This window comes from Colius striatus, chromosome 13, assembly GCF_028858725.1.
Source record: "Colius striatus isolate bColStr4 chromosome 13, bColStr4.1.hap1, whole genome shotgun sequence".
Classification (NCBI taxonomy): domain Eukaryota; kingdom Metazoa; phylum Chordata; class Aves; order Coliiformes; family Coliidae; genus Colius; species Colius striatus.
The window spans coordinates 6746304-6764234 of NC_084771.1; the positions used below are offsets into that span (position 1 = coordinate 6746304).

Consider the following 17931-nt stretch of genomic DNA (forward strand, 5'->3'; position numbering starts at 1 on the left):
TGGTCCTCAGGATGGAGAGAAGCAGGATGAGCTTGTGGGGGACCACAGTGTTCACATACTTCTTGGTTCAAAAAAGGAAGAGAAAAGAACACGTTAAATTCAAATTAATGAAACTCCTTCTGGGGAGCACAGCTGGCAACAGGAGGGCAGAAGCCAAAATTGACTAAGTCATAAGGGAACCTACAGTAGCAGAGTAAGTACCAACCAGGAAGCTAAAACTCAAACTGTGTAAGAAAAAACCCCAATTTATTTATATATTTATACTAAGATTCACCTTTTTGGCTGGGGGCAGGAGGAATCTCTTTTCCTTTCTATGCTTCAAGTAGACACCTGTACACCAAGATGACCCTTGGTAGCAATCTCCTGCTTCGGCTTTGGGGAACTATTGTAACACAGATACTACTTGTCAAAACAACTGTTGTTTTAAGAAGACAGCAAAACATTTTGAGTGTAGGCTGGGTGAGGTGGCATCATACAGTCCAGGAAAGATGGATCAAAGAAAGTGTTTCTGGTATTCTGGAAAGCTCCATGTTAGCAAGCACTCAGCATAGGAGATAAAAATGGATGGCTCAGCTGACACAGTCAGTGTGGGGAGGGCTAGTCTGGGACAGCATGTGAAATGCTTGTGAAAGGGATGTGTGACAGGCACTTCACTTTCTCAGGCAGCAGCTGTGTATGTTGCGGAGTGGGGGAAGGAAACTTGCAGTTTAGTGAAGAGACTGTGGTCACAGGTAACACAAATATGTCCCACATCCAGTTGCAGGGGCAGAGTGGTCCTGAGCAGCACTCTGGCCTGGGCTGAGAGGCTGGTGACCTGCTGCTGCTGGCCCCTGGGCCAGGGCTGTGCCAGTGGTATATAGGCATTTGGCATATAAACATTTGTTTTCTTGGCAGCAGAAATGATAAACAGAGCTCTTTACCTCAAGGATAATACCATAAAACCTGTGAGGGCTGCAATGCCCCAGCACAGCTCTGCCTGATGCAAAGGCTGTCAGTGCTGCTTCCTCTCCTGTGTCTCCAGTAAATGTTTTAATCAATACCTGTCTCCCTGAACCCATGAAAAACCCTGGCACTGGTGCACTGCACCTGGTAGAGCCCTGCTGAGAAATGGCTTTTTGGGAAGGGCTGTGAGGGGAGGACAGGGCAGGTGCTGAGGCCCCATACACAGCCTCCATCTGAGCAACTGCCCTGAGAGTTGGCAAATACAGGGGTACCCCTCCTCAGCTGAAATATTGTCTGCATAAGGAAAAGGTGGTAAAAAATCCACAGCAGAATTCACAGTGTAGTTGGTTGTTATGGAGACACTCTCCAGAGCCCTGGACAGTTTTGACCAGGCAGGGAGTTACAAAAGACAGATGCAGGAGGAGTTCACAGGGGGACCCAGTGGCAAGAACTGATGAAGAGGAGGAGCTGCATGGTTAAGAGTGGCCAGTCCCCTTCCCAGAAGCTCTGATTCCATAGTAGGTGCCAGGCTGACCTTTGCATTTCTGTTAGTTGTGAAGCACCAGCAGCAGCTGCACAGTGAGAGCCTCAGGCCTCAGGCAGCATTAAAGCTCTCCTTTCTAGAAAAGTCAGTAAACAGGTTTGGGAAATATTGGCACACACAGGAACACACACAAAAAGAATGTACAAGAAACACAGTCATGGTTTTGCAATTCTTGAGTTTAATTACCTCAGAATGTGGGTTTTTCTTCAGCCTCCCCCGTTCCATTGCAATCTTTTTTAGGAAACTTGCAAAAAACACACTTTTCCTAGACCAGTACATAAACCAGACACAGATGCACAAGTTTTTATTTGCACTTTTCTTAAGCCTTGGTTTCTTAACTTCTTAAGAGAGAAGGTGAACTAAAAAACTACTATGCAATCAGATCAAGTATCTGATGGTGAGATGCACAGAGATCAGAGGACTCCATGATGGAAGAACATGACAGTAATCCATAACAGGAACTACACTTCAGTCTAACCTGTTCAGGAAACAAGAGTTACAGAAGATCAGCCTCTCAGAGAATTTAATTGTCTGCATTGTGCTGTCAAAAGAGCTCAGAAGAAAAGTCTGGGTTTCTGTTCCACTCTTTGCAAAATTGAGGCCTTTGGGAAGAAGCTAAAAAACCAAACAGAACCCAAGACAGATATGCAATCCACCCATTTGCCCCTCTCCCTTTTGCTCACAAAAACTTGAGGCTGTCCAGCCCTTTGTCTCAAGAAGTAAGCAAAAGAAAGGCCAGAAAAGGCTAGAATAAGAGGTACTTCACAAAAGCAATTCATAAGATACAAACATGAAGGGTCACAAGGTAAGGAACAGTTAACAAGAGCCTGGGAATAAAAGGACACTGAAGGCATTACACATATACACACACTCAGTATGTAGCATGATCAGTAGCAAGATCCTCCTCTGCAGCTCAAGAGATTTGACAGCAAAGCACAAATCCAATTGTCAGGCCAGTAGAGATGACATGCATTGTGTCTAGTAAGCTTCAGAATATCAAATTACCTTGGATTCTTGTATATAAAAGAACTCAAAACCTACTAGTTTGGAAACTTCAGAGATAAAGCCTCTAAGTAGCCTCAATTCCTAAAAGTGAAATAAATTTCAAGTAATCGCTCTGGGAGGAAGTCACAGAACGGTGGGGGTTGGAAGGGACCTCTGAGCTCATCCAGTCCAACCTCTGCTATCATGTGCTATTATCCAACAGGTTTTCAACTTGCCTCGAGGCTTCTTCTAGCCCCAAGTTTTGTATCACTGCTGCAGATTTCAGTTTGTGTGGGCTAGTGCTCAACTGCCATACACCTGGTACCAGCGAAGCAGAACCTGCCACTCCACTGACACCAGCAGCTGATGTCTCCATTACTCCATTACAGCTGCTTAAAGAAGTCAGAAAACCAGTGTAGAAAGTAACATTGGGGAGAGATTTTTTAATTAATCAGACACTACTTTTGTGTAATTTGCTGTCAGAGGATTCAAATGCATCTGGTTCATTTATCTGTGAGATTCCAGAAGGCAGAAAATGGCAGCAAGAAGTCCAGTGTTCACATAGGGTCAGGTAAACAAGCAGCTACTACAAGCAGAAGAGAAAACAATGTAAATCTCAATGCAAGTTACCCCATGACTCCCCTTCCCCCCATTTTAAAGGCAACTGCTGGGCTTGGCTGGACTCAACAGTTCGACTCAAAATTTCTGAGGACACGTGACCTGTGAGCGAGGTGCAAGTTACCCTAGAACTGCCATGCAATGTGCATGAGAAATCAGCATTACGCAGGGTGGCGAGTGCTTCCTACCACAACACCTACAGCCCGTGGCAATGGATGTGTGTCAGCATGTTAAAAAGTAATATTCCACAGTCAAAATGTAATTTTCCATAGGAAAAACGTTCCCTGTACCTAGGAGCAAATCTAGGAGTACGAAAGTGATCGAAGCAGATGCCAACGACTGGAGCCACGAACTACCAAAAAGGAAACCTCAAATTAAAAACAACAGGATTTAAAAACACCTGAATTCCAAACAGTAGACAAGCCACCTATTGAAACAGGCTCTCAGAAAGAGTAAAACCCATGTTTAAGATACTACACACCACATGATTATCCAGCTAATGAAAAAAATACACCAAAAACCCAAACCATCCAAACTTTACAAACAGGATACAAACAGATTTCCTCTTGCAATAAGGATATTGGATAAAAAGTTAGGGCACACGCTGTGGTGTGTGCACAGGGAGGTTGCTCTTCCCCTCCACCAGTGCCTTCACTCCCACCAGCTCTCATCCTGAGCTTGCTTTCAGTTTTCTGAGGTGTACTCTTTGCTTACGGAAAGAGAGCTTTCTTTTGTCTGTACAATGACACCCAGAAAGCAGGTGGGGAGAGAGGTCAAGCTTCTTGCTGATCCATTTCTTTGTTGTCTGTTTCACCATCACTAAGCCAGTTATAGATGTTAGGTGAGTTCAGGAAGTTTCTATCTCAGAGGCCTCTTCTATGAAGTTAGCCACAGGACTGAGAAGCAAGAGTGGAAACAGTTTATACTCTCCATTCCCGTCTTCTGAGAGGAGAGGCGCATCGCCCATTCCCAGAGCATCCAGAGGCTCAGCCTGGCTTGCCGGAGCTGCCAGTGGCACCACAGCTCCACTGCCTGATGGAGGGTGCAGATCAGGCTTCTCCTCCAGGGCTGGCAGCAGAAGGTCCTTTGGATCCTCCACCTTCCCCACAGCTTCACTTGAAGGTAGTTCTTCAAACAATGAAAGCAGAGGATTGGCCCTGTACTGTATCAGCTGCATATCTGAGGGAAAACAAACAGTTTAAATGCCAGGCTCCTGTGTCACACCAGTGAAAGCTCTTACTCAAAACAAGGGAAATGGGAAAAGCTGCTTCAAAACTCGGTTCACTAAATAAAACCCAACAGCTGAGCCCTGACAGACTGTACCCATAGCTACAAGAGGGCAGCTGAGGCTCTCGGGTCTGCTGTGGTCAGTATCTGAAGGACAACCCCAACCCCACAGACACAGCGAGCAGTGGCAGCACTGAAGGGGTGAGATGAACAGCACTGCATTTGTGGGGCTCATAGCCCACATGGGGCACACTTGCCCAAGGACATTTGCAGTTCTGCTCCCTGTTGTGGCTCTCTGTCCTGTGTAAGAAAAAGGAATTAACAGCAACATGGGGCATAGGATGGGGCCTCTTACAACTGAGGCACAGCTTTAAGATCAGTGAGACATCCTACTCTTCACAAACATTTTAAGCCCAGACCAAAGGAGAAGATACATCATACTGCAAGCTACAAAAGTTTCATTTTAATACACCACTTGGAGCTGTCCAGTCTCAGTGTTCTTCCTGCCTACCTTTGCTTCCTGCCTACCTTTGCTTCCTGTGGTGTCTCTCTCACTCACTCCCAGATCTTCAGTGGTCTCTGCCAAGTTTGCAATCTGAAGCAAAATGGACAGAGTAAGACAGAGTGCTTAACAACAACAACAACATCCAACTCTCCACAGACTGGTTAACAAAATTAAAGGTGAAAGAAAGAGGGAAGAGAAATAGAACAGTTGACCAGTGAGCCCATTGCTGTACATAAGGGGGAGCAAACAGGAGCTCTCAGAAGGAGGCAGGGTGAAATACAGACACACATTTGACTTGTTGAAGGCAAACAAGCTTCTGACTAGGAAATATTTAGCTTCCAATCCAAGCTTCATTATTATAGTCTGTTTTGTTGCAATAACACTGTCAAACATGGTTTCATCACTGTCATTTTGCAAGCAGTTGAACACAGCTGCATTTCACCTCCGTTGTAGCTTCAGCTCTTATGACTGAGAAGTCCCAGTTTAAATATTATTTCAGGACAACAAAATAAGTGATACTTGCAAGTTTCTTTTAACATGAGGCAGTTCTAGGAACTGGACCAAAAGAAGTAAACTTGCACTGAACTTCTGTATGTCCTCTGAGGAAATTCCACAGAGCCACGTTCAGAATACAGTATATTGCATTCTCTTTTTCATTTAGTACTTTTCCTTCAGTTTTCAGACAGACTGAAGACACAATCTCATCTGAACTGTAACCCCAGACGTAGCTGTTGCTTGGGTGAAAGACATAATGGAAATCCCTGAGGCTAGGAGAAACGAGTCAAGAAACTCTTTTCACACACACCAAGAAAGGACAAGGTTTTGTAGCATCCTCATTCTAAACAAGTTACAGAAGTAAGAGATAGGAATAAAAACATTCAATACAGACAGCTGATTCAACAGTCACCAGGTTGTTTCCCTCTCTCTTATGCTCTCAGATATATTCAGGAAGCAAAGAATGTGTTATTCAAAGCAAAGTGGCCATTTAAATCAGCTCACTGAGTGCATTTCTGCAACTCTGAACATAAGACTTGAAATTATCTTGAGAACTCTATTAAATTCATACATGCCAACAGTGGTAACTGGAAACAGCAAGTCAGCAAGTCTAGATAAAATGTCAGCTTCATCCTCTGCTATCAGTCCAGTCCCTATCCTCAAAATTCAGCTCTCAACATCACATTAACCCTCCTCATCATAGATACAAATCTTACTCTTACATTTTCCATACCAGGAGAAGTCTCCATCAAGCTCATATCTAGGGCTGGCAGCTCAGGATTAAATGTCTGAAAACAAAAGCAGACCATATGTCTTATAATGTATAAGGTGCTTCAAACAAAGCTTCAGGGACTCCTGAAAGGACAGCAGGAACCAGCACACCACTCCACCCCCTAAGCACAGGGACAGGGGCCCCTCCACACACCTACAGCAATACTCTTTCAACCTGTGGCAGTGAACTAAAGTCACAGGAGACAAAAAGGACACTGTATTTCCCAGTTATTCCAGGTATATGGCTGAGTTTCATTCCATGCCATAATGCATAATCAAACACATAATCAGGATGTCATGATGTGTGACAAAGTCTTTCCTTTACCCTCCTTGAGAACTGGAAAAGGCTCTCAGTCTTACCCCATTCACTGATAGACTCCTACAATGATTATGTATCATTTTATCCAAAACTACTTTCTTTTCAGGATTTCCCCTCCCTTGCCCTTTACAACATGGAATGAAACAGTAAAATTTCATGATACAATGCAATTAGTATTTTTCATAAGGCAGAAATAGTGTCAAGGCACTCACATCGCTGAAAGCTTCAGAGCCAAAGTTATACTGCTTCCCAGACAGCATTGCTTGCAGCTCTTCAAGGCTGGCATCAATGCAATTGAGAAAATCCTGAATTTCTTCTCTAAAAAGACAAAATTTAGTAGTACTGTGAGGAGCAGTTGGCAGTTTGGGCCTCTTTTGCACCACAAGGCAGGTTGCTCACAACAGCTTGTTGCCAGTGAATGAAACTGGTTGTCACAGTCCCACTCTTCAAAGGACAGGGACAAGGAAAAGCCACCTGAACAGCGAGCCTGAGAATGGCTGTCACACCAAAAGGCAGGTTCTCCTTCTACCACCTCCTTCACTTAGTGTCTTTTGAATGTTCTCAGCCTATATACCAGCACTTCTTCAAACTAAGATCTGATGGCTTCTACCTGGGGACAACAAATGGTAAGCAAAGGGCTGGAATTCATCTGGATCTGAAGGAATGCTCCCTATTTTCAAACATCAGATTGTTGCCAAATTGTACAGGCTTCGAAGGAGAGTGAGCAGGATCCAGGGCACAACGAAGGAAGCAGAAGGGAAGCTGCATGTACAGTGCTGTACTGAGCTTCTGGCTGTGCTGCCAGATGCCTCCTGGGATTCAGCCTCACCCAACAGACAGGTCCAAGACACCGCCCCGAGCTGCAGTGCCACTGAGGCAAGAGACTGCAGGGCCTGCAGGTCACACTGAGTGCTGCGACACACCTGGAGTAGTCAGCCACAGCACGAGAGCTGTCAGGAGAAAGAACTAAAGCTTGTTCCTTGATCCAGCTCACCCTGCAGCACTGACAGCTCAGGGGCCAGGGCAGAGCTGGAAGCTGCATCAGCAGTGGTGTGAAACCACAGCCCACGGGGTCCTGATCCCAGGGTGAGCCTGACCTGACCATTCAGAAGCAAAAAGGAACCTTTGCAAAAGCAAGGGGCAAAGAAAGGAAGCAACAAGCGAAACATCATCAGATAACCACCAATCCCATCTGCAGTTCTCAGAAACAAAGCAGCAGGTGGTGCCCTCCTGACTCCCCTTCCTTAAGCTGCTGTCTGCCAGCACCAGACAGTGCCAATACTTGGGGATACAAGGGCTGATGTGACAGACTGACCTCACCAGTTCTCAGACTGACACATCAGAAGTCAGGCACAGTCACTGTCAGTGATGGGACAGAAGAACTTGCCCTGCTAACACCTTTTCAAGACTTACTAACAAAGGGGCAGGAAATTCAGTTCATCAGCAATATTAAAAAAGCTGATTCACAAGGTTCTGCTGAACATCCTCTGAAACCTTGGCAAGATTCCCCAACGTGACCACAGCACAAGAGTTCCCTGAAGCAAGTTAGTACCTGTCCAGCAGAGGATCATTTTGGTTTCCAGAGTTGTTCTCATTCAAGATGGAGTCAATCACTGACACAGGGTCTTCTGGAGTATTAGGTTGTGCAGTATGGAGTTCCACAGCAGCATTTCCTATTTCACTGGATTTGTTGACATCACTTACATGAACTGGTGGGATAGGTTCTGCACAATTTAACTCATTTGGCTGCGATACTGGACAAATAGGTAAGCCAGGATCCACAGCTGCCTGCATCTCTCTAAAACATGACCCAAAGAGGAACAACACATGGGACAATTTGTCAACTGTTTTACTACTCATTTCAAGTTTAGTACCTCAAATCTTAATACCTGATAAGGTCAAGCCAGCCAAGGGTTCTAACAACATCCAAGTCTTCAGAAAAAGATGAAAAGTGCCTTCCTAAAGGCAGATTAAGGATTTCTTATTACAGCTTACACAAATAGCCTGTGTCAGAGCAACACATCCCATTTTGCCAGGCCAAAAGCAGCAAAATAGGATACAGAAATTAAGGAGGAGGGAAACTCCTAACATATTGTCTCTGGAAATAAAAGATTCCCAACTGCTCCATATTTCACTCAGAACGTTAATAACTACATGGTTTTCACAAGAGGCTGATGCCACACCAAAGAATGCCTTCCCTTCAGTTATGTTTAGTGTAATACTAGCAAGAGCAGTGCTGAACCTGGAGACAAAATTACTTGGTTTGGTCATTAGGAATCTACATACACTTTGGATTCTTTATTAATAACCTATATATGGATTCAGGTCCCTGTTTGGTCAAAAAGTTAAGTATGTGCTTATTTGTTGAGCAGACAAAAGAAGCCTCAGAAAATTAAACTTCAAGTGCCAATCAGCCTGACAGGCTTTCAGGCACTCCTGAAGAGATGTGAGCTCAAAAGCTTTGCTGGCCACAACCAATGCTACATGCTGTAAGAAAAAAAGAGAGCCTACAAACAGGCCTGTCATGCACCAAGGGCACAAATCCAGAGAGGCTGTTTCCCAGAATTCATATTACATGAATATGACTACTTAGTTAACAGCTTAGGCATAAATGCTCCCACATCCTTTAAACATACCTGGCTCTGCCACTTGTGTGTGCCACAGCAAGGAGACCATCGGTGGCATTTTCCAGGGTATCGGTGATATCTCGAATGATGAGACCTGTACCATTTCCATCCTCATCATCTGCATTATGTTCAGAAAAAGCCATCTGCAGGATGCAGCAAACAGAATGAGTAAACTAAAAGGTCTGGCTTTTGCTGATGTTGAAGTTCCACTCTTCCTGCAGCTTCTCTTTCCTGTTCAGACTTCATCTTTGACTACTTGTACTGATTTGCTTGATTTTACAGACAGAGCAATACTTTAAAGCTGACATTTCAACATGGTGTGCACTTGATAATAAGATTAGGGTATTCATAACTGTAAGGAAGACTTTGAGACCACCATACATGAAACTGTCCAACCCATTGTCTCTTTCCCTGGGAAGACTTACTGTTTGGCCGCTCTCCACGGGCAGGCGAACATACTGACGACTGTATTTGGAAGGTGAAGCACCTGCAGCATCTGTCAGAGACCTGAGACAAAAGACAGCTTTAGTGTATAGTTCCACAGCAAAAAAGCTGTAGTGATGCCAAATGTGCAGGAATGGTAAGAAGAGTCATTCTCCCACATCTAAGACAACTGTCTTTTGGAAACGTTTTAGTAGCTGTATGGCAGACGGGCTGCATTCTAAACATGCCTTTTGTTTTGCAGAGACTCACCATTTCTGATAACTGTGCCCTTTGCAACTTAAAATGTATACTGCATCCTCTTCCCATCCACTTTTTTAATGATAAAGAAGAGAAAAATCTTTATTTCATGCTTCACTCAACTTCCATCAACTTCCTCAAGTTTGAATATACAACTGATAAAAACATTCTTCATACACTTTAGAAAAGTATCTTGCTTCTAAAAGTTGATTTGTCCCTCCGATTCACATCTGACACAGACTTGTGATCTATCCAGTAATTACCTTTTTCTTTTGACACCAACAATGTAATTTCCTCGCATCAAACTTAGTATGAATTGAAGAATCTAAAAAGGAAAAATAAAAGACCAAAACCAAGTGGTCAGCACAGCAATCCTAACAGGAAATGGTGAATTCGGATTTTACTACAAAATTACATAGTTTTGTGACTGAAATTAGTAGGTAAATTAAGAATCCGTTTGTGTTCACAACTTAAAAACCAAAACAGCAGTTACAAATAGCATTGAAAAGTTATCCCGCTTGGACAGTAGTTCTTTCAAATGCAATACAACACCACAAGTTACTGGAGGATTCCAGACCAGAAACAGATAAGCCAGAGAAAATATGATCTAGTGAAGAAGCTCCTCCTGTAGTTTCTGGGTTCCAAGTTGACTTCTTGAGTGGTCTAAATCTGTCTTGGTCCAAGATCTCCCACAGACCCCATTCCATGTGCCTGCAATCTCTTGTTTTAGGCTCCTGTTACCATGCACTGCCTCCAGCCCCACATTTACCCCAGGCCAGCTTGATTTACTGATTTCTCTCCAAATAAGATTCACTGAGATTTCAAACACATTGAAGTTTTTTCACTATGACTTTTCCTTAGCCTTTTGCTCGTGGTTCTTTGCTGTGCTACTGCTGGGACACTCAGGAACTGTGAACATTTTCTTTGTGCCGTATTAATATAGCCTGTTCAGCTCTGTGTCATTGTCATTCTACATAAGCAAAGAATGCCATCAAGTATCACAGAGGCAGGAATAAGGATGGTAGCACTGAAGATGCTGCAATGGTACCTTAGACAGCAGCTTCTGTTGTTGACTGTGCTTCTGCCTTAGAACTGCCACTTCTTTCCACAGGGCCTTATTTTCTCTGCAATGCAGAATAAATCAGAAGACAGAGGATGAACAGAGTTTACTTTATATGCTTTAGTTTTAGAGCTTTCAAACTTTCACAGTACCTTGCAGGACCAATGGCAACATTCCCTCTGTGGGAAACTAACAATCAATTAATCCAATCCTCTAGTATAAACTCTGGGTTAAATTAACTCTGTTTTATATCAGGCAGGACCAAACACTCACTATTAAGGACATTCTCAACCTCTGCTGCTCCAGCAATAACCTCGACCTAAGGTATTCCTTCAAAGCCTCAAAGCCTTAGAATAACGGCTTGGTGTCTGGAAACAGGCTGAGTGTAACACAGATGCCTCAGAACAGTTCCAGCTTTTTGTCTGAGGTTTGTTTGTGTTTGGTTGCTATGTTGTTTTTAAAGAACAGAGGGAGTGAAGATATCTCCTGAACTTTGGTTGATACCTGCTTGTATACCAATGATCTGAACAAACTATCAGTGCCTATACAAAAAGCATCTGAGGGAACAGAGATGAAGACAGGCAAAGTCTGTTTTCCATTAGAAAGAAAAGCAAAGATTAATTCTCCCTCACTGCATCTAACCCAGTTTTGTGTTTAGAAAAAAATAATGCTTTGAGCACCCTAAAAAACTACCACAGGTGATGGCAACCAAAATGAAATCTCAAGACAGTCAAATCCCAGTCTTAATCTCTGGTCTGTAACTGAATTATAAATACAAACAAGATTCAGGATGTTGTGTGGGGTGGAATGGGAATTCTTAGGAAAAAAATATAGCTTCACCTGTTTCCAGTTCAAATGAAACTCACATTTAGAGTCAAGCTCCATTAGATACAAGAAACATTCAGTGTGTAAATGCCTCTGAAATAGATGGAGTCTACCTCTTCATGTTAGCCAGTCTGACGTCCATGTTGTTCTGCTGCTCTCTCATTTCCTGGACTTCAGAAAGTACTTTGTGCAAATCCTCTGTACAGACCTTGAGATCCTCTGTTCTTACTGCAGATACCTAAAATAGGACCAGGTTACACATGCTTTACTACAAACAGAGCTTCACATACTCCTTTCTACAGGAACAGTATAGGTAGTCTGCAGAACAGGTACACACACCACCAAAACATGAGGCAACACTGTAATTCTCCTGGATGACAAAGCTGCATGGCTATAGATGACAGTCCTTAGGACAGCCTGTATTGCATGAAAAGAACCCAAGATGTGAATGAAAACGTGAGAGCAGCACTTTGTACATGTTGACAGCAGATTTACCATGGTAATTCGTGATAAAAACCTACACTGACTGAAAGTGGCCTTCCCTAAGGTGTTCTCTCTGACAGGTCTGGTGACAGCTTGCCCTCTAGCGTCAACAAGTAAGGCATCAGCCAAAACCAAAACAACTGCTAGCAGAGTTAAGAACCAGATGATCATATTCCTTTTAGGTGTAGGTAAATCTGCCAGCACGGGAATAACAAATTTCCATTAAGCTACCGGGTGGTATGTGTGTCTAATTAGAATGTATCTTGCTTGATTTGACAATTTGTTCCATACCACCTGGAGATTCCTGTATTGGTGTTTGCTCTGTTACTTTTCTGCTCAGTGGCATTCCAAAATTATGGAGACTTGTCTCCAGAAAAATCAGAATCCAAACTGCTCTTCCTCCCTCAGCAGCATCCACGAAACAACGGTGAAAGAGACATCAGAAAGCAAAAAGCTCACACTCTTCTCCTTACACTTCTATATTCAGAGCTTTTCACTTCCTTCAGCAACTGTCTCTGCAGTGGTGGCACTGATGGCTAACACACAGCTCAGGATCCTGAAAGAGACAGGTCTGGTGCCTCGCATATCTAAAGGACACGTCCAGGGTTTGTGGGCATAGTTTTAAAAATCATTTAGTCAAATATTGACCATAATTGAATCAAACGGAGTTGCACCAGATAACCCCCAGATGTCCCTTCCAATCAGCAGAATCTATGGTTTCTCTTACTAGCGTACTAAATTCCAAGAAGAGGTGAAAGCATCTGGAACTGGCCTGCTGAAGCGTGAGGTAACTTCCATGTGCTTCGGCTCACAGATCCCTTTTTTACAAATGAGAATGGGATGGTCAGAAAGGGATCTACTGTGTTATAAGAAACCATCTCATCCCTTCTTGATGAAAGAGAACATGACCACTAAACACTCCACAGAAATAACTAACCACTTTCTTAACATAATCCAGTGTTGCAAAGGATGGGCTGGACGGCCTAGCAGTGCTTTCTCTGCCTGTATTTTAGATGCTTTGCTGTTCATTGCAGATAATGTCTTATGCTGAGGTACACAAGTTGTATCTCAAATGAGATTCACGGCTGTCTGATTTCTTTGGCACAGCATCTCTCCACGGGGAAGACACCTCAGAGGTGCAGACAGCAGGGGCAAGTCTCAAATGTGGTCATCACACCTCCAAAAAGAGAAGCAAACTAAGACATTTTGCTCAGAAACTACTCTCAGAGTGTGTAACTAGGTAATGAGGGTGGCAGGACAAGCCCCTCAGCAGAGATAACACTAAAATGGAGTCAATAAAGGAAGTCCTGTATTCAAACTTGTATTCTTGTTACAGGCTTGAAACCCAGTTTTATATCAAGTACTGAAATACAGCTCCAATCCAGATGGACAAAGAGCAAGAAAAACTGGACATTTTGCAACTAAATCACTAACACTTCCTGTGCCACAACGACCACGTTTCACCAACCCATTCAAGAGTTTCCCACGACTGTCCCTGGCACTGGGTACAGCTTTTGTCTTTCCATCTAGAACACTCCACCCAGTCCACTGCTCCTGGGACACATGGTGCCACACATCACGTCAGCAGCTGACTGTCCCAACACACCAGCAAGCACAGTGTGCAAGTCGAGACAAGTGAGCAATTACAGCATCTGGGAAGAGCACATGCCTGACTCAGAGAAGCAGCTCTATGACTATATCTAATCAACTGTGATTCTGAGCAGAGACAGCTCAGTGAAAAATCAATCAAAACACAATTGTGACTCTCAAGCCAACCCTGTGTTTTTATTAACTTGGGCAATGTGGCTACCACATTATGGCATTCTAAAGACGAGGTTCTGCAGTTCAAATGTCAACATGATGTATCACGATGCTCTTTCTTTCTGGAAGACAGGATATTATGGGCAGTAATGTGCCAATAGAGGATAAATATCTGTGCAGAAACAGGTCAGACAAGGCCCGAGTGTACAAAAGAAAACTGGAAAGCAGTAATAAAGATGCAGCTTAGTGGCAAAAGAGTTGGAGAAACAACGTAATTTATGTAAACTTGCTCAGATGAACTGACAACTGATGCCCTTGCTGATTTTCAGTGAGCAACAAATGGGAATGTACTTTCTTTTACTTTGTGACTCTTTTCAACTCTGCTACGCCAGCAGAATTCATGACTGTGCTCAGCTATAACCAGGTACATGAACTATGTGTAAAAAGGGCTCTGGTTTGACAGCTATGAAGAAAGTGTCGTGCTCCAGTGCATCATGAAACAGCAACGGGGCACGTTTTGTCCAAGAGCTGGCTCGAGAAGACCAAGCCAAGCATTCACCTGGCATTCAAGAGGGAGTTAAAAAGGCTGCATCAGGATGCACAGACATGGTTCCCATGGAATTTGTTGCCTGTGAAGTGTTTGAAAGAACAGGTGTGCTCTTGCTAAGTTACTTTTCATAACAAAGTGAAGTAAATACATGCTCAGACCATACCTTGCGCTTGATGTTTTCCAGTAAATGTGCCTTCCCTTGCTTGAAGAAAGGGTGCTGGAACTCAATGACCGAGCTTTTCTCTGCTGTAATCATGCCATTCTCCAGAGCAATCACCTTCCTGAAACCATCTGTGGAGAGATTATTAACAAAGTCATTTCTTTCAGTGCAAAGATGACTGGTACAACAGACAGCTAAAGAAAACCCCAAGGCTACCACAACACCTACAGCACTACAGGTAATGTGAGCAGAAACTGAGAAAGCCAGACACAGTAGCTTTTCTTTGATGCTCAATGTTTTGACAGTCTTCACAGCTAGAGAACATGTCCACAATACCACAAAATGACCCTGCAGGCTGTAGGAACAGCAGCGTGGCAGAGGCCAGACAGTGCCCGCAAGCAAGATTGCGACATCCAAGTAATCATGGAAGTTAGTTAGAAATGAGATTTGTTAGGACAACCTGGATAAAACCTTGTCCCTGTGCAAGCAGCAGAATGGTTTCATGCTTATGATCCCAGATAACTACATATTGAAACAAATGCTGCCATGTACCACACCACGGTCTACAGAATAAAGGAAGGAAGAGACATTAGTTCTCAGCCTATGCAAACACATGCAGACAGAGCACTACTTTCTCCACGACAGACTCCCTGCATGAAAGAAGACATTGCCAGCTCTGTTTCCATCACTGCTTCAAGTACCACAGGGCAGATGCAAAATACAGTTGACAGACCAATCCATATCTCTCCTAGTTCAAGTTTTCAACATAGTTAACGTATTCCAGATTCACTGCACCCAACAGTGCTTGACTTGAAGGCAGGATAGGAAAAGGAGGCTGCCATTGCATTGCATGCCTTTGTGGGAATATCTGCACCACAGCTTTTACCCAACTGACAATTGTTTGCAATATGCTTTCACACTCAAGTGATAAGGTGTCAACACTTGACACAAACTGCCCCTTACTCCAAAAGGAAGTTCTAAACAGGGTGTCCATCTTCTGTGAGTTTGCCCCTTCCCTCAGCCATATACTTTTTGCTGCAAATCAACTATTCCTGCCATGTGTTGCAGCCCTGCATGTTGCACTGTATCTCTGAACCAACACCTCACTCCAGCCCCTTTTCCTATACAAGCTGTACGTGTGTTATGTAGCAGATGCTACATGATGCTCAAAAGTCGAGCACAAAAAACTTGGTCCAGCTCAATCCATCAGCACGACAAATCTTGTTTCAAAACAGCAACACAGGCAACAGCACAATCTAGGCTTTCCCCCCCCCCCCCCCCCCCCCCCAGTGGACACACAGGTATAGATACAGCCTTTGCTGCTGTAGGTATGCATATGTTTGCAGTCACTGTTACCATGGAGGCTACCACTGCCGCCCAGTGAACTCTACCCAAGCTTCAGGCAACAGCACATGAAACAGTACTTTTACAGTTGTTGCTCAAAAGGACTCAGAGCTGAAACACAGAAAACAAACACCAATCCAACTCTTCTGCAAATTAAACTCAAGACCAAAATTTAGGTTTTCAGGGATGAAAGACCTGCCAAGTCAGTTGGTTTGTTTAAAGAAATTCAGGCTGATGCCAAGCAGTGAAGAACTTGGTAGAAAGCATATATAAGAAAGTTGATGCTTACACATGTTGAGCTGTCGTATGAAGCTGGAGATATTGTTGTGCTTGAAGTACTTGGGGAGTAGCTCCTTGGCAAACCTCTGCTCATCCAGAATGCAGAAGTTCTCACCATTCTAGGAAACAAGAAGAAGTAACAGAGAGTAGGCACAGTGTTTCTAAGGTGTGCTCCTCAGTCAGGTGCATAAATCAAGAGAGACAGCTCCTACAGCCAAAAAGGGCAAACAACTCAGCAATAGGAACTATATGTGTGAGCTCTTGTAACTGCTTAGGACTGTACTAAGACATTTGAGTCCAAAAAGTTGTATGGGACACTTCTACTGAACAGAGGAAGTTTTGATCTTAATACAATGAAAAATTACGATAAACTCCCCTCATATCTGCTGCTTTCTCTCCACAGGAAACACAAATATTGCTCAAGCACAATGGAATTCACACCGCGAGAGGGCTTGGATCTCCCTCAGTTGGAGTCTGTCCAGCGCCTGACGAGATTCTTCCACTGTACACACTGTGTCACCACTAAAAATAACCCAGTAACATTGCAGAGTTCCAAAAAGCTCAGACAACACAATGCAGTGTGAAAAGGGGGTAACTGTGACACAAGCAGCTTCAGATTGATCATAACCGGGCAGGTGTTGATGACATTTGTATGCTGTACATAAAGAGAACAAAACCACGTTGTTTATCTTCATCTTGGCCTTTGCAAAGGCCAAACTTTTCCCCCAAAGTGGAGAAACTCCTACAGATTTAAAGATGTGAGGGGACAAGAATAAGCACGGTGTTTGCGCAGGTGTCTGACCGGCCCGTGAGCGTCGGTAACGGCCGCGCCTGAACGGGGCCCACGGGGCCCATCTCTGCACCCTCGCGGAGAGACACCGAAAAGTTAATCAGTTCTTCGAGTGCCTTTTCTGCCCGGAGACACCACTTGGAGCCAACTGCGAGTAATTCGTAGTTTCAATACTCGGATGTGCTCCGCTGCGTAACGCCGGGTCCCACGGGGCCGCCCCGCGCGGTCCCTGCGCCAGAGAGCGGGCCCGCCCGCGGGAGAGGCACCGGTACCGCCGCCCCGGCCGCGCCCGAGTCTTCCCGCCAGCACCGGCCGGGCCTAAAGCGGGTCTAACCCCGCTGCGGCAGCGTCGGGCTCCGCCGTACCCCCGGCGCTTGCCGCCGGGACGGCCGCCGCCCCCGTTCCGCCCCCCGGCCCGCGCTGCCTCCGCTCCAGCTCTCGCTCCTCTCAACGGGGCCGCCGCCGCCGCCCCCTCCTGGCCCACCTCCCGAGGCTCCCCGCGCCCTCCGCATGGGCCTCCCCGGCGCCGCCCCGCCAACCCGCTTCGTGCCGGGCTCCGCGCCCCGCGGCCAGGCCAGGGCCCTGCGGGCCGCTCTCACCCTGCTCCAGCAGATGACGTCGTCGCTCTGCGGGTCCTCCACGAGCGCCCAGAGCTTGGCCAGGAAGCCGGGCACCGGGGCGGCACCGGGGGCGCCGGGCAGCGCCGACCCTTCCCGCATCCTCGGGCCGGGCCGCGCGGCGCTGTCGGGCAGCGGGCCGGGGCGGGCGGGGCGGGCCGCGGCCGCCGTGACGCAGCGCGGGGGCGGAGCTCGCGGCGCGGAGAGCCCGCTGATTGGCGGCTGCCGCACGGCCCCGCCCCCTCGCCCGCCCGGGCCGGCGGCCGCGAGCGTGACTCCTGTTTTCCCGGGGGAGCGCGGCGCGCGGCCCCGTGACATCACGGGCGCCTTTAAAGGGGCCGCGCCGCCG

General features: G+C 45.4%; 1 protein-coding gene across 1 annotated transcript; it reads right to left on the bottom strand.

The window, feature by feature from the left end:
* Positions 1-1644: 1644 nt before the first annotated feature.
* LOC104559171 (heat shock factor protein 3) lies at positions 1645-17720 on the bottom strand. Its single transcript, XM_062006612.1, has 13 exons — positions 17565-17720; positions 16186-16294; positions 14556-14683; positions 11712-11836; positions 10762-10837; positions 9977-10038; positions 9458-9539; positions 9042-9175; positions 7958-8203; positions 6618-6723; positions 6038-6103; positions 4844-4910; positions 1645-4267 (listed from the first exon to the last, which is right to left on the bottom strand). The coding sequence occupies exons 1-13, from the start codon at positions 17682-17684 to the stop codon at positions 3936-3938; spliced, it is 1653 nt and encodes a 550-aa protein (XP_061862596.1). The 5' UTR covers positions 17685-17720; the 3' UTR covers positions 1645-3935.
* Positions 17721-17931: the final 211 nt, after the last annotated feature.